General features: G+C 33.9%; 3 protein-coding genes across 3 annotated transcripts in view; 1 reads left to right on the forward strand and 2 right to left on the reverse strand.

Moving 5' to 3' along the window:
- The window catches only part of LOC126899226 (nuclear receptor coactivator 2-like), a 48647-nt gene extending 43790 nt beyond the window's left edge, over nucleotides 1-4857 (reverse strand). Inside the window, exon 1 of the mRNA XM_050673839.1 lies at nucleotides 4021-4857. The gene's annotated coding sequence lies outside the window, so the exon portion shown is untranslated. The remainder of the gene's footprint in view (nucleotides 1-4020) is intronic.
- Nucleotides 4858-5714: 857 nt separating this feature from the next.
- Nucleotides 5715-13001, forward strand: LOC126899231 (CTTNBP2 N-terminal-like protein). The gene is made up of 9 exons (XM_050673843.1): nucleotides 5715-6658; nucleotides 6810-6911; nucleotides 7008-7235; nucleotides 7595-7774; nucleotides 9211-9371; nucleotides 9543-9661; nucleotides 11059-11172; nucleotides 11769-11851; nucleotides 12003-13001. Exons 1-9 carry the CDS (start codon nucleotides 6578-6580, stop codon nucleotides 12492-12494), a joined length of 1560 nt encoding a protein of 519 aa, XP_050529800.1. The 5' UTR covers nucleotides 5715-6577; the 3' UTR covers nucleotides 12495-13001.
- A 506-nt stretch (nucleotides 13002-13507) lies between these two features.
- LOC126899230 (1,4-alpha-glucan-branching enzyme) overlaps nucleotides 13508-22176 on the reverse strand; it is an 11766-nt gene continuing 3097 nt past the window's right edge. The window contains exons 3-14 of the mRNA XM_050673842.1: nucleotides 20342-20457; nucleotides 20150-20275; nucleotides 19173-19317; nucleotides 18572-18662; nucleotides 18262-18471; nucleotides 18014-18085; nucleotides 17768-17936; nucleotides 17321-17530; nucleotides 16094-16265; nucleotides 15791-15975; nucleotides 14550-14798; nucleotides 13508-13816 (exon numbers count right to left, since the gene is read on the reverse strand). Coding sequence (XP_050529799.1) covers nucleotides 13760-13816; nucleotides 14550-14798; nucleotides 15791-15975; nucleotides 16094-16265; nucleotides 17321-17530; nucleotides 17768-17936; nucleotides 18014-18085; nucleotides 18262-18471; nucleotides 18572-18662; nucleotides 19173-19317; nucleotides 20150-20275; nucleotides 20342-20457 — 1802 coding nt within the window. The 3' untranslated portion in view covers nucleotides 13508-13759. The remainder of the gene's footprint in view (nucleotides 13817-14549; nucleotides 14799-15790; nucleotides 15976-16093; nucleotides 16266-17320; nucleotides 17531-17767; nucleotides 17937-18013; nucleotides 18086-18261; nucleotides 18472-18571; nucleotides 18663-19172; nucleotides 19318-20149; nucleotides 20276-20341; nucleotides 20458-22176) is intronic.

Below are 22176 nucleotides of genomic sequence, written 5' to 3' on the forward strand. Positions count from 1 at the left end.
CAGTCACCGGATTTATTTTAAATGAATAATAATTCGATAATGAATATTTGTGTCATATAATGTATCTTTTGAACCACCCAAATAGTGGAAAATATTGGTTATTCCAAAGTAATAGCCTTAAATTTAATTTCACATAACATCATGTAATTATGTAATATGTATATACATACAATATTGAAAAAAAAATATTTAATTTCTTTTAATTGCATATGTAATATATGCATCTATAATAATCATCCCTTATAACTTAAAGGGGAATCTATTTTTTTTTATGGCAACATATACTGCATATTTAACTAGCTATTAATGCACACGATGAACCTTTAAGTTTGAGTGCATGAGCAGTTCTTGACCACTTCTATAACACCTAAAACTAGCTTATAAAATAGAAAGTTATTGAACTAAGTAAACGACTGGTTGATAATAAATTTTGAATTAGTATTTTAGAGTATTATTAACAATTAAAAAGTAATGACTGTTGAAGGTGATGATGCCATATTTATCACTAGTCATTTGCTGAATGTTCATTTTTTGGTATAGTGTATTTAAAAACTACTTACTCTTAGTGTAATGGAATTTACTTTATGGACAAATATGATGATTCCGTTAGACACGAATGATGTAAGATATGGCTAAATAAGATTCTATTGTGTCTGATCTGTTATCGATACCAACATTAATGTTATTTATAGTAAATATTTGATATTTGTTTGATTGTATTCATCTCTAATAAATATTGCAATTTGACACTTTTACCTCTTTGAAATTTTAACTAGTCTTTGTTAATTAATGATATGTTTAGATGGAAATTAACTTAAAGTAAAATAATCTCCCATATTAAGTCTATAGTCTAAAAAAATTTATTTTTCCAATATTGTATTTATTTTGTGAGTAATCGAATGGTTTATGATAAACCAATTGTTTTGTATATATACCGTAGTTCGCACAAATATTAAGGCTGAAGAATTTTGTCTACTGCTCGATATACTTTAGTCTACTAGTTCTTTTTTAGATTTTAGCCAAATTATTCAACTTCTTGAAATAAAATTATGAGAGTTATTATTTTTGAGAATAATTTTTTACAGTCATTAATCAATAATAAAATGAAACTACGTAGTTTTGTCACATACTCCACAAGAATTTATTGGATAATAACTATTACTCCAATACTCCATTAAAAATATAATAATTTTTATCTGAAATTTCAAACATTCAAATTTTACCAAAATAATATTAAAAATTATACTATTATCTCATCCACATCATATGACAAAGATCTCTAACCTTTGAAGTGATAAAAGAAATAAAAAATAAAATGAATTCTTAGCAAACTTATTGGTATAATGTACCACTATCAAACAAACTAAGAATTCAAACAACATAATGTATACAAACCAAAAATCAACATTGGAATAAAAAAAAAAAAGAATTTCAAGATTTAGAATAGGTCATACGCATCTAACTCATACATACCTAATTAATAAGGAGCTCAGACCATCCTGTAATACATTCCAGAACCGGCAGCAGGGTCTAATTAAAGGGTATATATGTAAAGTAGGCTAACTTTTGAAGCTTCTTCTGTTAAATACAAAATATATATATTTAATCAAAGAATGTGTGAAACATTAATGACCCAAGAATAACGCATCGAGGAAATTTTCAGATTAAGACTATGATCTTAATACAAGAGATTTTTTTACTTTAAATAAATTGCCATCTAAACATGTCTTTAATTAACAAAAACTAGTTAGAATTTTAAAGAGGTAAAATTGTCAATTTGCAATATTTTTAGAGATGAATACAATCAAACAAATATCAAATATTTAATATAAATAACTTAAATATCGGTATCGATAACCAATCAGAACAATACAATCTCATTTAGCCCTATATTACATCACTTGTATCTTCAATAGAATTATCATATTTTTCCATAAAGTGAATTCAGTTACACTGAGAGTGAGTAGTTTTCAAATACATTATATCAAAGCATAAACTTTCACAAAAATTCATAAAATTACATATAAACATACAGAATGATTGGTCTAACATAAACTAATTGATTACTCTTGAAATAAACTATATAATCATCCCTTATATCTTAAAGCAGTATCAATTTTTTTTTTTTTTATATAGCTACATGTATATTTAAATAGATTATATTGTGCACGATAGACCTATAGATCTGGAGTGCATGGGCTATTCTTACTTATTTCTTATAACAATTAAAACTAACTAATTAATTTGCTTATAAAATGGAACATAATGTAACTAAGGAAATCAGACTGGACGATTACAAGTCTTGGACTAGTACTTTGGAAGTTATTTTCATTTACATATCTCGATGAAAAATGAATAGTACAGTCAGTAAATGACTAGTGATAAACATGGCATCACCTATATTAGTTATTACTTTTTAATAGTTAATAAAACTTGTGAAATACCAATTCAAAAGTTATTATTAACTAGTTATTTTCTTAGTTGGATTATTTCTATTTTATAAGCTAATTAAATATGTTTACTGCTATTTATATGGCACTGAAACATGGACAATTGACAGGAAAGACAGAAGAAAACGAGAAGCATTAGCGTTATGGATATGGACAAAAATGACAAAAAAAAAAAAAATGAGAAAGTGCTAGAACAAGTACAAAATGAAAAGCAGCTAATGGTGATTCAATAAAAAAAAAAATAAAGTTAATCTATCACATTATCCGATAACATGACTTTATAATCAAAATCTTTGAAAAAAAAAATAACTGGGAAGAAACCAAGAGGACGGTTGGGTTTGGATGGCTGGTAGAGGATAAAATATTTTGAAAATATCCTGGAACTTATGAACTTTGCGTCAAACAGAGAGGAGTGGCTTCAACTACAAAGCATTGCCACTAATAGATGATGTTGATGACTCCTATTTAAAGTACATAGTGTCGATATCCCTTTAAGTTATAAGGTGACTCTAAAAATTAATTATTAGCTAATAAATAAAGAAATATATATTTAACTAAAAGTAATAAAAAATTATTTTTCCAATATTGTATACAATTGAGTGGTTTACAATAAATTTATTACTCTGTAAAATGTATACCACTTTGAGAATACTAGATTATAAAATTTACTAATTTTGATGAAAACACTAGCCATATTGTGTCTGGTTTAGAAAACTAGTTTTTAGTTACTATTTAATATTTTCTAAAATAAACTACCAATCAATATTGAAGTTAAAAAATGAATGCTGATTTTGTCTCCTGGACTTATATAGGACCTTGAACATAGTCAGCAAAAGATATCCTAGTAAATACTCGGCGGCGGTATACACGATAACTACATTACAACTAATAAGCAGACAAGATGATGAAATGAATATCAGTAAATTTATGGTGATTCACCAATAGTGAACAGTTAAAGATTTCTGCAGGTGTTAACAATTTAAAATAATAAAAGCAGCAGCAACAGTAGTAGTGTTAGTAGGTAGGTAGTTAGACCTTGGCCTCTTATATTATCACATACATATACAATAACACATTCACACCCATATGAGTGTTTGCACACACACACACACACACACACACAAACTTCAGCCTACCAAATGCTTATCAAACAGTACACGTCAAAAACAATGTTTTGTCCAAACCGTAATGTATATATATATATATATATATAAAAAATGTGTACACCATCGACGAGTATTGTGAGCGTCGCGTACCGGACCAAAGTAATTTTTTACGCAACACACCCCAATACTTCTCTGAAGGCTTACAACCATATTACACAAGACAACTCTACAGATCTTGAGATCAACTACGGTCAGAATTAATCCAGTTAAAAAATTGAATCATGCAAGATCTTCCGTAGTGGTGTTAAGAGCGTTATCGTCGATGACGGAGAGACAGATAATCTAAGATAATTATAGTGTTGTTAGTACGTTTGTAAGTATGTCTATATATATATATATATGTATATGTGTATACACGCTTATTAATATTTCTATTGAAAAAATAACCACTACTGATCGCTTACCTGAAAAAACTGGGTGCATGTCATACACATACACGCAGACTGTCAACCTGTGCAAATGGGGGTCGTCGTCTCAGTATGCAATACGTCGGATTTCCACCGTCGTCCGCGAACAATATACTCTAAAGTTATGGCCGATCGCCATGGCCGTTACGGAGAAAATTCACACAAAACGCACAAACGCGAGGGCACGCGCGCCCGATTTTCAAAAACCGTCTTTAAGTTATTATTGTTATTATCACTTATAGTAGATTCGTATAATATATATATATATATATGTATATATTATATGTATATAATCGACATATATCGTACACGATTTTTTTTGTATGCAACACCAGTTCCACGAAACTAGATTTAATACTAGTCGTCGTTTTTTTTTTTATCACAACCGAACGACAACGACGACAACTAAAAAAAAATAATAACCTCGCTACGCATACGACGTTGTGATATTTTCGCTACAAAAACACTCCGTTCGGATATTGCGCGACTCCAAAACTCGTACACGTTACGAATTCAACCGTAATCGAATCGCGGTTATTATTGCTCTCGTTGTTTTTGGTACGCGACAATATCGTGTAGTAATAAAGGTACAATAAAATATGTATTTATATATATTATTATTGTTAAAAACAAAAATCGGACCGGCGAATCGTGGTCGTAGCCGAACAGTGTAAATATCGTCTAAACGCGAACAAGGTAAACGTTCACCGCCGCCGCCGTCGCTGTCCGAACCGTCGGTAGCGGTAGTGGTGGTAATGGTAGTAGTATTGTCAGTGGTGTTGGTGGTGGTCGAGACGGTGCCAGTGGTAGTGGTAGTAGTGTTGCTGTTGCCGCCGCGGTGTTGCAATCACTGTGTGTGCGCGCATTCCAATATGGCCGGTTAACACAAAGCGCGTACAGTGCACACAACACAACACGCGCTTCGTACCGTTGACCCTGACCGTAAAGATTATATACGAAATGTAGCGCGCGCCGTAACATGCTGTATACGAGGAGATGCACGCATGCGCGGCCGTCCCGACCGATAGCCGTTCCAAGGACGTGGAGGGGATAAGCCGACGTTATACACATACGCACCGTGTATTTCGTATAACGTCCCATGCTTATATATACGTTCTATTACGTATTATTATTATTATTCTGTACCATAAACGCGCCACCGCACCACGCTCGGCGTTATGATTGCGTGCGTGCGAGTGTCTGTGTGTTATGAAACGGACGGTAACCGGCGGCCGTTGTGAACGCGGTATATTTTCGGTGAACACCTGCTACGACGGCAAGTGTGCCATCGCTCCTACCCATCAGCGACGAGCAGCTGACGAACGAGGGGCCCTCCACTGCATCAAACCGCTACCAACCCGCCCAGGTGTCTGGTCGACGTAATGTCGCCAAGACATTACGTCGTCAAAAGGACACAGAGTGATAAGAGCGAGCGACGACGAACCGACAAACCACCTATTGTTCCACTCGAAAATTTTTTCCAAAAGAACTGATTAAAACGTGTTTCTTCATTTTATTTTAATAGCAAAAACTATTATTACTAAAAAAAAAATAATTTTTCCTGATTTTTTATCCAACACTTTTTTTACATTTACACTATTCCTCTCCCCCCGAATAGTATTTAACATGAGTCAACGGGTATCATTCCAAACGAATCAGCGTTATGTTGCGGTGCGAAACGTTGAGCCCCATTCGAATACCGCCGTCGGCCGTCTAATCATGTGTGTGTGTGTGTCCGTTCGTATGTAGATACTAACCGTGAACGAACAAGACGGCTGAGTCGGTGGTGATAGCGCTCGACGGTCCGCGCACAAACGTCGTCCGACAGAAAAAGTGGCCATCGCCAAAATTAATATCCAATCGTCTACTGGTCGGTGCATCTCGACTGTCCGTCGTCTTGCGGTTGCCGACCCGATCACCGTCGTGTCGCCAACAGTAACGCGATCGACGAGTTAAACATTTTTCAACGGCTTTGCGTCGGGCGGCCGCGGAGTATTGATAACAAGTCGTCCGTCCACTACAACAACATGATGCCTTTCGGTTGAACAAAGCGCGATTTTACTCTTCACAGAAAATCAACAGACGGGAAGCGGTAATCGTGTGTGTGTATGTTTAGATTTAATATTCTCTCCGGGTTTTCGTTTGATCGCAATTTCTTTATCGTGAAAACATTATCGCGAAAAGCACTTGACCCTCGTTGAATTTCTATTTCGGTTTCTACGCAGTCGTTGTTTACCTACCACCTCGGACGACGGCCGTCGAGTGTGTAAATCATTTATGTTTTATGATAGACTTTTTTTGTCAATTATTTGAAAGAGTTTTTTGAGTTATCTCATGGATTCAATGAGGATCTGACCTATCCGAAAAGTAACACCCAGACCGTTTTCAGTTGTTCAAATTTCTACTGGCCGTTAAATGGAGTGCACGATTCGAAGTTTTCAAAAATCAAACTGAATTCCAGTAAAATCAATGTGGGTACGATTGTTCCAACAGTCGTTTTCTTTACACGTGGTAGACCGAGTAAAAATATTTTCATATATATGTCCGCGGTAAAATGACAACAAAAGACGAAAACGTGATAATGAACTGCTGCAACGACGATCGAGCAGGACACGGCGATAGCAACACTGTAAAAGTAATTTTTTTTTTTTTTAATTTTTACAATGCTCCTTTTTAAGGAGTAATATATTTTTGTCAATTTTTTTTCAAAATATTTACTGTTAATATATATATATTTTAATATCTATCATATATATTTATATTATTTTTTATTCCGACTTTTACAGAAAACTCCAAAAGTAGATTTAAACAAATCGGATTTGCTAAAGTTATTGAGCTATTTAGAAGGAGAACTGCAGGCCAGAGATGTCGTCATCGCCACCTTAAAGGTAGTGTGACACTTTGCAATTTGTTCTGTACCCCAATGTGTTAACAAAAAATATTGTTAGGTGCTAATTTTTTAATCGACGGGTTGTTTTTTTCAGTGTGAAAAAATCAAATCTATGCTTAAGAACCGCGGGACTGATTGTCTTCACAAAGACCCGTTGGCCGCACTTCAACGGGATTGCTTTGCTACATTTGACACAAACAATGACGACGACAGTCTTTCGTATCGGCAGTTGGGATCGCTGGAAAATCTGGTACTTCAACAGAGAAAAACGCATTTGAGAATAGCAAACGTTCTCAAAGACAATCAGGTCATGCACCGAAAGGTAATCCGCCGCCGCTCTATCGGCTGCACACTGTTTTCAAAGTCTGTTCGATGAAGTTGAATTGCCGTTTGGAAATTTTTGTCACGTATTACATGTTTTAATTGTTTAGAGTGTTTAACGGAGAATCTAGTAAAGAATTTTTCTTGTCATTTTCTCATTAGTGACCGGTGCGAGCCGGTCATAATGACTGCCCCTGTCCATCGTTGACCCAACCGAAAAACCGTGTTTGATTCCATGAAATTTGTAAAACGGGGCCACCGCCTCGTGTAACATGTAAAAATTTGGCAAATCGAAAGACGTAAAACTGATTATTTTATTTATTTTTTTTAATAAAATGTTTATGCTTTTGTTTCGTTCAGATTCTCGAACTGGAACGATTGAAAAAACAGCAATTGGAGTACGAATTCAAAAAACTACAGCGCGCGTTGCAAGAGGAACGCGTCAAACACAAGCAGATGGTGTTTTTTCTGTTGGCCGAAAGAAAAAAAATCGTTATGAAATATATCGAAGAGAGAAAACGATCAGAAGATTTAGGACAAGTAAGTTAAGCGCGCACTATTGAACTACTGTAAAACACTGCGAGTGCTTAGAAAAAAATATTGACCGCAATACGTGGCCAATATTTTGGCCACCCTAATATTTTAGCCCCTATCTGTGTGAATAGGGGCTAAGAATACACTTGCACTACCCTATCTGCCGGTCGTAAGAGGCGGCGGCGACTAATGAGGTTGTGCGTCAGGTCGACGACAGCTGGCATAAAAATAATTGTCCGAAAAAGTATGAGGAATCCTGAACAAAACTCGGGCGGATCGTCCCGCGTCGGACGTACGCGGCGGGGACAACAGAAAGTAGTTGAAAACAGCACAAGGCTTAAGGGATAAAGTGTTTGATACCAGCTCGTGCGCTGTAGCTGTTTCATCGGTTGTGTGTACAGTTCTACCCAACGCTTGTAGTTCCAAATAGTGTAGGGACATGACCACGTATCAACTCTTGGCTGGACTCGCGTATGAGGGAGGAAAAACTAGATAGATACAAAGTAAGAATAGGTACTTGGAATGTTGGAACATTAATTACTGGTAGGAGTAGAAAATTAGTACAAGTATTGAAGAGGAGAAAAGTTAACATTTAGTAGTAAACATCGAGTATATTGTAGGATCAGATGTGCAAAAGAGCTGTGGTAGTATTGTCAAAGATATAAGACATAGGATTAAGTGCAGGGGTGGTTAAAGCGGAGAGAAGCGTCTGGTGTGTTATGCGATTAAAGAATTCCGATGAAAGGTCATGTTATGTGGAGAGAAGAATCGCAGAAGTTGTAAGAACTGTTATATAAATGAATGTAGAAGAAACTAGAGGTAAAGGAAGACCAAAAAAGAGATGAAAGTATTTTTGAATGTGATATGAGGACAGCTGATGTGAGCGTAGATGATGTGAGAGATTGTGGAAAGTGAAAGTTTAGAATAAGGATGGCCGACCCGAGTAGTCGGGATCAAGGCGAGGAAGTAGATGAAGAAGAAGACTGCTTGTGGTAGCCAGTATGAGATGTCTTTGTGTAGCATTTACAAGCGGTCTATTCATACACTTATTAAGTTTTAGTGTAATCCGTCAATACGATTACTCGATAAAATGATAAACCGAAAACAGAAAATGAAATGTATATAAATATATATATATATATATATTATTTAACCATATTAAAATGTATATTTTATTATTGTTTAAATAAATACCATTGATGCTTACGAATTTCTAAGGTTTTCTAAATATATCCAATTAGGGGGAATTAACATTGTTGAATGATATTCATGAAATTTGATTTTTTGGTTCTTAACCTTTTGCATCCCAGATTAGTAATTTGTTTTTTTTTGTAAATTTAGCTGGTTGGGTTTGGTTTAGTTTTGAAAGTAAATGGAAAATTTTTTCAAACGAAAATTTCATGCACAATAATTGTCAATTTGGTTTTTTTTTTTTTTATTAGATATTGAGTGAAGAAAAGAGTAAAATCGATTTGATGGCCGAAGGCCTCGAAGAAGAAAGCAAAAAATCTCTACAGATGGAAGCAGACTTGGAAAAAAATTTAGTCCTGTTTGAAAACGAAACTAAAAAACTAGTGGCCGCTTTGAGCGTGCAGGAAGAAAGGTAACCGATTTGCTGATGAATTAAAATGTCGTCGTTTTAGACGGCGTATACAGTTTTTGCACCGCAGTAGTAGTAGTGGTGGTGGTGGTGCTACTGCTGCTAGATACACTAGCAATGGAATACTGGAAATTCACAATCATTTTTTTTTAATTTTTATCTTTGTGTTTTTAGGTCGAGAACTCTGGAATTAGAATTGACTAAATGTCGCAGTGAAATAGCGTCTTTAGAAAAAGAATTGAGCGAAGCGCTTCAAGATAATTTACCAGAACCGTCTAATCGATCATCGTCGGGTAAATGAAATTTAATAGAAAAAAATCTGTAAAACAACGTAAACGTCTAATATCATATAAATTATTCGCTAAAACAATGGCAATAACATTTTAACTTTTTCACCTCAGAACACATCTTTGATATCTTAACTGTAGTACAAGGGTGATTGATTTTGAATGCTAGTCACACTTTTCTTTCAAAATAATAATTTTTTTTTCACTTTTGCATCTGTTATGAAATATTTTTATTATATCCGTCCTTTATATTTCCTATATAAGGGTCAATATTTTTTTTTTTTTTTAATGGCAGCATACATATTTTTAACCGACTTATTTATTAGATAATTATATAATCGAAAAAATGATTACTGTCGATTACAACTTTTGGACAAGTATTTCACAACAAGTAAGAGTAGAAACACCAGAGTATGCCATACTATACTGGTGACATATGACACTGTCACTTTTTTATCATATATTAAGACACCCCCCTAGTAGATTTAAATAATGTTTTAATGTAGAAGATATATACTAGTCAGATTGATGTATTATTATTAGAAAATAGTACAAACCTCAAAACAATTGTGCAGTTTAATCTAATGTTGGCTACACTAGAACATTTTGTTGTACACTAAGGAGATACAAGAAAACTAATTAATAATTATTTTTTGTTATTAAATTAAAACGGATAAACAACTTTTATTTTAGAATTTTATAGAAATACAGCAAAATTTCACTACAGCTCAATGTATACTTGAACATTAAAAAAAATTCATCTGATTAGTAATTAAAAATATATTCTCTTATCAAATAAACAGATGAACATTTTTGGTGAGTGTGGAACCTACAATGAAAAACAAAAAAAAATAATTTTAAAAGAAATTGATGAGTAGGAGGCTAGTATAACACCACTAGCCTACTTAACAATTTCTAAATATATATATATTATAACAACATATATGTATTAAATGTAACATATACATTGTGTGTAAAATGACTGGTTGATAATTTTAATTGTTCAAAACTCGTGAAATAGTGGTTCAAAAGTTGTTATCCAACAGCAGTCATTATATTGATATTGAATAATTTTCTACAATACAATACAAGTATGTTTTGTAAACATTTAAAAAAAAAATCAAGTTGACACCACCCCTATAACACATATAGAATGAAAAAGAAAAATATTTAAAACGGGTAATTATGGAGACACAAATATGTATGTGATTAAGAAAAGCTAAAAAAAGTTATTTTCTAAAACGATTGAAGCGTTTTTATAGAGCTTTATAAAAACGCTCCCTTGACGACGACCCCCATCCGATATTACAATATAATATTTGTGTTGGAAAAAATTTAACGTCGTCTTACTTTTTAGTACGTATTCTATAAGCCGTTCGCTGTTCTAAAAATGTTTTTTGTAGTTTCCAGCAGTCGAATCGTCGTTTCGGCTCCGAGCGGCGATCCCATAATGAGCAGTGTTGCCAAAGTCGTTCAGCCCACCGCAACTGCATCGAGCGTTCGTGTTTGTGGACCAAGTAATAGAATTATTTAATTTTTATTTAAAGATTTGCTGCCCCCCCTGTGGCGTGGAACGGCGTACTCGGAATTTTTTTTTATTGGGAGTAGCGGTGAGCAAAATAAATTTTCTAGTAATACAAAAAAATTTACTGAGAGAAAATATTTTGGTGTTTAGGCGTATACCTAAAAAGTAAGTTTAGCTAGACTAATGGGGGGGGGGTGGCATAGTTCTTTTACTACATCTGGATACGCCGCCGCCGCCCATAATAATGTGTTCGATTAACTCATCTAAATTCGAAAATTATTAATTTAAAACTAAACCGACTGGAAACCCAACCGATATATACCAAAAAATGGCGTATACGTATTTTGGAAATGACGTTATTTTCATCAGTACTAGACGCGCGTAGTGTGCACATTTAGCTCTGCTGACGACGTTGTTTGTCAAATGCGTATAAGCCATTTTTTTTTTCTCGAGTTAAATATATCATCTCGGTATTGAATAATAATATTTTTAAACGACCATATACGAGACTCGGTTGATCGGCGGTCGCTCCCATTGTGTAAATCCACACTCGTGTTTATTATCTTGTTGTTTTTCTTTATTTTACAGTGACTGGAATCGCTCGATCGGTTACACCCGGACAGAGTTTAAGATGCACTACCGCCGGCGGCGGACCGATTAACGAATGTCGGGTAGGTTGAAAAAAAAACGTTCCACAGTTTATCGCGGTATTTAGTAGAAATGTATATCTAATAAATAGTACGTTTCTGATTGCTAAATACGACGCTGCTGTATCGTTTATCGGTGGTAATTGTTGACTAATCGACGTTAAATCGTTTTTAGGTCGACATCAGTCCAAACGCAAACGACGCGTCGTCTCCGGGAGGAGGAGGAGGAGGAGGTACTATGAAAAAGCAGACTACAATACCTTTTGCTAGAAGTACACAGTCGATGGACGTCGTGGGTACGCCGCCGACGAGTACTGCCATAAAAAAATTACCCTTTGCACTTCAAAGGAACGTATCCGTGCCAAACGTTCTCGTTTCCGATACCGCCGGTAAAAAGCCGCTACAGGCCGCCCTGGGTCGCGGCACGCCGCCACCCGTTCCTCCGAATAAGCCCGCAGTACCTCCCAAAAGAGATTTGGGGTCGATTAAGAAATGGCAGCAGTCGTCTGCAGCAGAGAACAACGCCGTCGTCGCGTCCGCGAACGACAGGGATCCTAAAGAATCGGCGGCGGCCGCCGTCATTCTCAAAGCCGATAATAATATCGCCGCACCCAAAGAAATAACAGCAGCAGCAGCCCCCGTTGATGACCGTCAAGATCGAGAGTAACGATTAACCGGAAGTGAAAAGCGCGTGTTGACTTGAAGTTGACGCGCACTAGTCGAGTGTTCAAAAAATAATAATAACTGTTGGGATTCATTAATTAAACACCATCATTGCCGTCGCTTAAAAAGTGAATAACGTTTGACCGAACGTTGAAATTTTTAATTTTGCGGTTATTATAACACGGTAATGGTTTTTTTTTTTTTTTAGAAGATTATCAACTACGCGCGATAAAAAATAACACGTGTGGTTTGCGAGGGCTAATATAAAATTTTTACGAATCACACGTTTTAATCGGGGAAAAAAACATCAGTTATTTGATTTATTAAAAAAAATTTACCGATATCCGCCGGCAGCTAAATTTTGAAAGTTCCTAGCCGTTCCCTCTCCTCCCACGCGTATTTATCGCAGTATTGTATTTTTTTGTTTTGACAATCGAAAAATTCATCTATAAAAAAAAAACATGACGCATCACACTTTGTTGTTATTTAATATTTGTAGTTTTAATTTGTAGCATTATTTTTTATTATTTTACTTAATATCATGTGTACTTTTCTTGTTTGTGTTTTTTAATTGTCAGTAGCGATTATTGAATTAACAATTTTTTTTTTTTTTTTTGAAATGTAATTGAAAAACATTTGATTTTTTTCTGTTGATTTTTATCGAGCGCCGCTATACGAAGAGCGGCTATACAGTAAAAGTGCACACTTCTCGTGTACACGTATATATGTGTTTAATATATGATCGGTTGAAGCGTTTTTAAAAAAAAAAATCATGTACAAACAACGACGATTCATCTGGAAATCAATTGTGTCCCTCCATCAATGAATACTATCGATTATAAAAACGATGAAATTAATTTTTAAAAATAATTTCATTTTATTTTTACTCTTTGTTTAACTTTTTAAATATTGTCCTCCCCTACTTGTATATTTGTTATTATTATGTATTGTACTCGAGTTGAGAAATAAAACTACATATTACACTAGAAAAAAAAAACAATGTTATTATATAATTAATAAACTTATATTTGTAAAGATAACAAATTTATAATAAAATATCGACGACAGGTATATAAACTTTAAAATATTTATTTAAAATAACGACTTAAAAAAAAAAAAATTTTAAACTAAAAATCGGACAGCAAAAATTTGTGATACAAACAACAACAATAAACACCAATGAACTCGTTCTCGGTATTTCTTAGTATAAATAAAAAAATGTCTATAGGAGAATAAAGAAAAGTGTTTAATTTTCTTCGGCGAACACGTTTATTGTTTTCGATCTGAAGTCGTCAACACTATAGCTGTTCTCGAAGGCAAATACAACTGGAAAAAAAAAAAAAAATTATGAAATTATTGTTACTCGTGTATGGGGGGGGGGGCCCTTAAATAAATCGAAACCCGACGTAACGAGCACGGAATTCGCGAAAACAAAAATTATCGTGATATTTTTTTTGAACTCTGGGATTCGATAATTGGCAAAAATTAGTACCGGTTCAACAATTACACCGCCGTTAGTTTATCAATTATATATTTGGTTTATTGACCCCGCCGCTGTGGCGGTCACATAAAAACTAATAAAAATCGCCACTGTTGGCTAGTGTTTAGTTTTTAAATAATTAACATTATATCGTCGATAAGTAAATTAATTTAGATATATATGCTAGCAAAAGTATTTAAAAAAAAAAAAAATACGTGTCAAATCGGTTTGTTTATCGTGAGAATTACCGACTAAAATAATAAATCGATATAATGCAAGAGAAAACTCGGTAACGTACACAGATCACCACGCGTACGTAGCTTGTACATAACAATATATATATAACTGACATGTGAATTTTAATACTTGATAATAAAAATAGTTTCGACCGATGGCCGCTGTTATTTTGTTACGACGTGGTAATACAACGGTCGTACGGTTGTTATTTGAAAACTGTACGAGGGTAAAGAAATGTTGTGATATAAAAAAAAATAGTCGATATTCAATAGAGAATTCTTCAATATTGAAAAAAATTCAGTTTTCCAATTTCCACTTTTACAAGAACGAGTATATACTCACGAATATATGATTTTGACGTCCGTTCCATTGACCGTTTCCAGTTGGATATTCAATGGAATTATCGATACGACAGTGACCGCCGAATTCCGAGTCGTCGCTGTTGAGAACGATTTTCAACGATCCGTTCAAGTCGAGTCCCAATTTGTAATCTGTAAAACTCTTGGTAGGATGGAAATTGAATACGAATAAAAGATTACTCCTTTCGAACGCGATCACCTTATCGTCTTGGTGTTTCAAACTGACATAGCCCTTATAAAAAAAAAAAAAAAAATCAAAACTAAATAAATATAGGAAAAAAATAAAATATATACAATGTATATATATTATATATTATACATTATACATACAACAGCAGAGCGTTTGGCGAATAAGGGGAAACAAATATCGTCGTAATACACAGCAAAAATCAAACGGGGAAAGGGGGTAGAGTAGTGTGTACGCGAAGATGATGTTGAGTCTGCTGCCTCAGTGGTGGTAGTATTCGCGTAGTACACGTCGTCGTCGTCATCGTACAGCAGTTACCGCGCTCGGCCGGCGCTGCGGATTAGCCGTGGTGGGTGGGGAAAGGCCGTTGTGTTATAGGAAGGCAATAAGGTACGAGGTGCAGACCGAGTGCAAGACGCACAAATACTGGGCGCGTCGTACCCCCGCCGCCGGTAAGGAGTATAACAAAGTACACGGTGTGCAGACAAAGTTGCACAATATACAAATCCTTTGAGTAAAGGAGAGAATAAAGAACGGGGGGGTAGCCGAATATAAAGTGCAGACGAGGAAAGGTAACGCGGTACGAAGACACGAGTACTCTAAAATGTCGAGCAACAGAATAAGTAAATAGGTGTGACAAAAGGAAAACCAAAGACTTGACTCTATGCAGTAAGCCGGACAGCGACAACCGAGTACCGAGACCGACGAACGACACAAAGCACTGGAATCGACTGACCCCGATGACCAGGACTTTTGGATTTAAATAGTAATTTGGACGAATGCCCCCCACCTTTGCAATAAATATTAATCGTTAACTCATCGGCGGATGCACCGTTTATATGTTTTTTAAATAGTGGTGACGTATATATATATATGTATATATTATGTATGTATGTATATAATATACATTATGTATATATGTATATAAGTATTGTTTCTTTGAAAAAATCGCTACGTTGAAAATAAAAAAAATATATGTATATATATATATACCGCCGATGATGGCAATGGTCGTAGTTAAAACGAATTATACTGACCGGATTCGAACTCAACCAACCGTATTTGCTCTCCAATTTGTTCATGCTTCTATCGAAATTGTTCAAGAACTTGTACTTTAATGACGGATCGTCGACTAAATTCCACTGTCTTCGAGCGTAATGATAGGAACTGTGATTTCCATCTCGAGGAAAATCTAGCCATTCGGGATGACCGAATTCGTTGCCTATTATCGGACACAAATGTATGTAAAAAAAAACGTATTGACCAATTTCATTTCATACGAACAAAATGTAATACACGTATTTTATTATTTTTCCATATACAATTATAAAAATACTCGCCGATAAAATTCAAATAAGCTTCTCCGCCTAAACCGTGAGTGATCAATCTAATCATTTTGTGCAATGCTATTCCTCTGTCTATGACCAAAGACGGATCGCTCATTGTAGACATATGAGAATACATTTCCTTGTCCATCAACCAAAAAGCCACGGTCTTGTCGCCGACCAATGCCTAATAGAAATAAAAAACGAAATAATTATTTTACGATTACTAAAAAATGTATTCGCGTTAAGCGATGACATTTTATAGTATAGTATAATAATCCTTATTATATACATATTATAATATTATAATAATCCTTATTATATACATATTCTAATACTATAATAATCCATATTATAATAGTATATAATCCTGGGGTAAGTATTTAATCAATGATGTATAGAGATTATGTAAAATTGACGTTTCAGAGTATTTTTGATGTCACGTCCTGTATATGTTCAAAAGGAAAAAACACGGGTCTGAATTGTTTAAAAAAAATTATGACATTTACACATTTACTACTAGTAATCAATAGTGTGTGATATCCGATGAAAAAATAAACTATGCTACTGCGGAAAATTGTTTCTAGACAAATAAGGAGTGGGGGGACTCCTTATTTGTCTAGAAACAATTTTCTGAAACAATCCGGGCCCCCCACCACCCGGTCTGATGTTGATTATTATTTTTAAAAGATATTACACAACACATTGCTCCCGGAAACCAAAATTGATTTTCAAACGATTACTTTAAATACCTATGGGCGACAATTCGGCTATTCGTAGAACACGAGTTTCTCTGCTATTGAAAAAAAATAAAAACCTGGCCAAAACACATGAACGATTCTCAAAATACAAGGTCCAGTAACATTAATGTTCCGTACATTGGAGTCGGTCGACTATTTACCGTTTTCATGTCGACACAGCAATGAGATACATAATGAATATATTTGCTGTGGTGAAATCACAGATACGTTTTATCGAAATAAAAATATTATATTAATAGATTATTAAAAGTACTGGGTTATAAATTAATAAAATCGATTTATACTAGAAACGCGATACTGTTGTGTAAAAGTGATCGCGGAAATCCGAGTATTACTGTGCAAATAATTGTTATAATTTTCATTGCAAACGATTAACCCGGCCTCCGCAAAAAATCGACCAAATGTCCACCTTTCTATTCCTTTCCATTCCAATGGGGGTTGGGGCGTTGACTAAAAAATGAACATATATATTTTTTATAACCTGATCGTGCGACTCGGCATATGCAACAGTCTTTTCCATCCATCTTCTGTTGGTCAGAGTGTGAACTATGTTTGCCATGTCCCAGTCGTCGTCTTTGACTTCTTTCAACAGTTTGATCCACGTATCGGGTATAGCCATCGCTAGACGATAATCGAATCCTAGTCCACCTTCACCGACGGGACGACAAGTGGACGGCATGCCCGATACATCCTACACGCGATACGTAATAAAAAATTTCAGTTTTGTACACCGAAATCAAATGATGGGTGTTTTTATAACTTACGACTAAGATCGTAAACAACTTAACAACTACAACTAAACAATACAACTTAACAACTCGAATAATATGCGAGTCATTGATTTTTATTTTAAATCGTTTAAACGTAATAAGTGAAATTCCGACGCGTGTGAAAATATTTTACACGAGGAATCTAGAGTCGAACGCACCTCAGCAATAGTAACGCATTCCGGATAAAATTTATGTAGAGTGTAATTGGCCAACATGAGATAGACCAGTGCATCGGTATCGACGTTGAGTCCAAAGTATTCATCGTAATGACCGCTGAATCCTTGAGCTCCTCTAGAATGATATAGCATCGAAGTGACACCGTCAAATCTGCAAAGTGAAGAATACACATCTGGTAATTGTTTTCTTAAAACAATAATAATAATAATAATAATGGCAAATTCCACCTAAAGCCATCGAAATTATACTCTTCCGTGTACCAACGTAGATTGGACAGCAAAAATCTCAACACTTCATACCTAAAAGTTAAAAATTAATAGATGTAGTAATTTACTGCCGTGTAATATTTAATCGTGCGGTGGTCATACGGTAGTGCGGTGCCGCATAATATTACACACCAACACTACTCGTATACACGTTGAATTTACAAAAAAAAATACTCAATAAATCAAGTGCGAAATTCGACGATAGTTACTCCGAATAGTTGAATAAGCGACTGCCCCACGTGGGATGATCGCCCTTGGGTCCGTCGTGGAAAAAGCACGCGTTAGTGCCGTCAAAGTTGTTCAAGCCGTCGAGAACGTTTTTCGAAGCGTGAGAGTGCACCACGTCTAACATGACATACAAGCCTTTACTGTGAGCGATGTCGACCAATTCTTTGAGGTCTTCAGGAGTGCCAAAACGACTGGTGAGAAAATTTTAAGCGCAACACTTATCAAACGTTTTCAAACAAATGGAATTGTACGATTTTAATATAAATAACACAAAACTAGATGAGATCATACCTTGACGCAGCATAAAAACTCGTGACCTGATATCCAAACGAGGCGTAATACGCGTGTTCCATGACGGCCATTAATTGAATTGTATTATATCCTACGAAAAAAATACCACATCAAAAAAACCCAATGAAAATTGATAAATAAAAAAAAATCAACATTTTAAATTTACATACACACACATTCGACTACTTCACGTTCTATGAGTATTTATCGTTGAAAATACACATATGCGACATTGTGATTGTGGATCAAAAATTAATGTACGCTAAGGCGTTAAAGTCAAATTTTAGTTGTAAATGTTCTCATACCGTACCACAAACAGTTTCGTGTTTGGTTGTATTGCTCGAAATCTACACGGAGAAGGAAAGATCACATTTTTTGTGAGCCACCCCCATTTCATAATACCGCTTGTTTATAGTAGCAGGCACAATAAATGTAACGAATAAGGTTTACTTTTTTGTATGCGATTCAAATGAAACTTTAACAAGGTGAAAACAAAAATATGATAAAAACTTGAACAAAAATGATTATTTTAAAATATACGGGCAAAATATTTTAAGATTTTTTTTTTTTTTTAAACATTAAAACAAAATAACAATTGTACCCAAGTCAACGATTCGATCCAGCATTTTGTCTTTGAACTCTTGGTAAGTTCCGACTTTGTACTCTGACGTAGCGATTCCAACATGGCATTCATAAATTCGTAAACTCGACGGTCTAGATACTTTGGCGTGTTTAAATTTATACACCTGGAAAAACAAAAAGTATTCAATAGGTGTTTAAATTTATCGAGTTCGAGTAGTTTTAGACGTTTAAAAATTGTACTAATTAAGCTGCTATGACAAACAATAAATACCATACGTTAATCAGTGATGGATAAATTGGTTTTTTTTTCGTAATCAAATTAAATTACTAATCACTCGCGAGAACTACTTGAAAATTACAAGTATTGTAACAAGTAATGAAATGAATTTTATATTATTTATTTATTAATTTATTATCGTAAAAAAAGTAACTTAATTACAATAAAAGTTACTTTTTTCCATTTACGTGTTAAATATGAAATTTATTATTTGAAATGAATTGCGTGTACAAGTGAAATAATCGAGGTTTAACTCGATCGTCTATTTAGAAAATCACAATGTAGGAGGGGAAAAAGACTTAACGAAAAAAAATGTTTACACTGACGACGAGCTACCGTGAAAACCTTTTGTGCACACTTTTTACTCGTTTTGAGTTGATGATAAGCAACACACTAGAAATTATACGACAGAAACACCTTTATTCTGTTATTTAACAAGAAAATAACAACCATCGAAATAAGAACTACACTCTTTTTTTTTTTTATTATTACATTTTCTTCAATGTAAATCAATGTCTTTTAAATATTGTACTTATTTTTCCTGTAAAACGTGTGGTGTTGAGTGTTTGTGGCAAGCCCTCGATATGAATTTGGTCGGGTTTGGATTTGACGAGTAAATCACGATTAACCAATTAAACAGCGCAGTTGAGTGTATATTATGGAAATTTTTTTTCATCAAATCGTTACAGCTCCCCCCCACCCAATTAATAAAAACTCACGTTATCAACCGGATTCCAAATTCTTTGTTTAAAAGTTACTCCTTCTTCCTTGGGTGGCTGAACCACATACGATGCCCAAGGAGATATACGATCGAGTTTTTCTCCATGGTGATTTTCAACAACAATCTTTAAAAAATGACAGGTCATCAATAAACGCACTCATTGCACGAGCATTTTAAATTTGAGAAATACCTTGACTTCCGACAAATGTTTAACGACCGGCGATCCATCGTTGTTGGGCGGTATCACTAATTCCCATTTTCCATATTCTAATTTTTTGTAGGGTGTGCTTTCTCTATTCCAATCGTCTGCAAATATTATTATTTTATTACTTGTGTATCTCTCGATTATAAATGTAATATTCCAAAAATATGTTTAAAAATATTATTATTATGTATGAATTTAGAAAATTACACCATCAATTTTATGCAAACACAATGAGTTAACTACAATTTTTTTTTCTCATATTCAAAATACATTTAATTCAAAAGTACATTAAAAAAGCCAGCACAGTGAGGACGTGGCATAGTCGGGTCCAGTATAGATGATATCTGACAGTGATTAATATCACTATCATAAAAAACGCTTCGATGCAAATCTATAGTGTTTAATTTAAAAAAAAAATTTCTCAAAGAAGTAGATCAAGTGAGAGCTGAGAAAATAAATGATAGCTACAAAAAAAAACCACATAGTAAAATAATATTAATATGAATTTCTTCTCCCGAGAGGAGACTACGGTAATGGAATTTTTTTGATATTTATTGAAGTTATTCAATCTAAATGAGATAAAAATCAAATGAGTTAAACATTTTTTTCTAACTCAAAAAGAATTAAGAAAAAATTCAGCCCCACAGACGTGAAAGATCCAAGTGTTACCTTCTCAAAAACCGTACGTCATATTCGTCAATTAATAAAAATGGAAATTTAGCTAGTTCAAATTTTAAAATTATTTTTCTCGACTTCAAAGAAACAAAAAAATTTAAATATGTTTAACTTTTTGTACCATCTCAATTAGATTGATACAATATTTATGAAAATTAGTGTAATACCCTTATAATAAAATGAAATACAAAACCAAGAATTTTAACACAAAAATAGCATATTTTTGAATACAGTAACTATTTTCACAATGAAGACAAAATAAGACCGACATTTTTTTTTTAATATTAAAGTATATTACATAAGCTTTAATTTAAGATATATATAAAAGTGTCAGTATTTCCGGAACACTTTAAAAAATTAAGTTGAAAAAGTTCTACTTTCTATATGCATTTTAAAGATTTGAACCCCTCCCCTGTATTAAGGGAAATGGTCCGATTTAAAAAAACAGTATGTCGAATGAAAGATGTATATAAATAATATTTCTCATAAAAAAATTGTATTGATCCAAACATTTTTTAAAAAGTTATAGCATTTTAAAGTAAAAAATATAAAATCGAGAATTTTCACACAATAATAGCATTTGGTAGCTATTTTCACAGTGAAGACAAAATAAAGTCCGACATTTTTTTTTTCCATAATAAAGTATATTACATTAGCTTTAATTTAAGATATATATAAAAGTGTTAGTATTTCCAGAATGCTTTCAAAAGTTAAGTTGAAAAAGTCAATTTTTTGTGAAAAAGTTGTCATTTTGAATTCCTCCCTGTGGGCAGGTAAAGGATCAAATTTATAAAAAAAAATATACCGAATGATAGGTAAAGACATCATGTATCTGTAAAAAAAAAATTATAGTGATTAGGTTATTTTTAAAAACATTATGGCAGTTTTAAGTAAAAAAAATTGAAAAAATTTTGAAAATTAGCGATTATTAAATTTGTAATTTTTTGGGGGGTTTCCCCATTTACGGGGAACGAGGGAATTTTTTTCAATTTTTGAGGGTTACGTCGTCTTGGACTAGATACGATTTGTGATCTTTTGACGTATCGTTGAAAGAAATAGGTTTGGTGAGAGCTGAGAAAAAGTGGTAACAGACAAAAAAAAAAAAAAAAAAAAACATCTAGAAAAATTTAAAACTTTTTACCTTC

The sequence above is a fragment of the Daktulosphaira vitifoliae genome, unplaced genomic scaffold, assembly GCF_025091365.1.
Source record: "Daktulosphaira vitifoliae isolate Bord-2020 unplaced genomic scaffold, ASM2509136v1 Scaffold_2, whole genome shotgun sequence".
NCBI classification, from domain to species: domain Eukaryota; kingdom Metazoa; phylum Arthropoda; class Insecta; order Hemiptera; family Phylloxeridae; genus Daktulosphaira; species Daktulosphaira vitifoliae.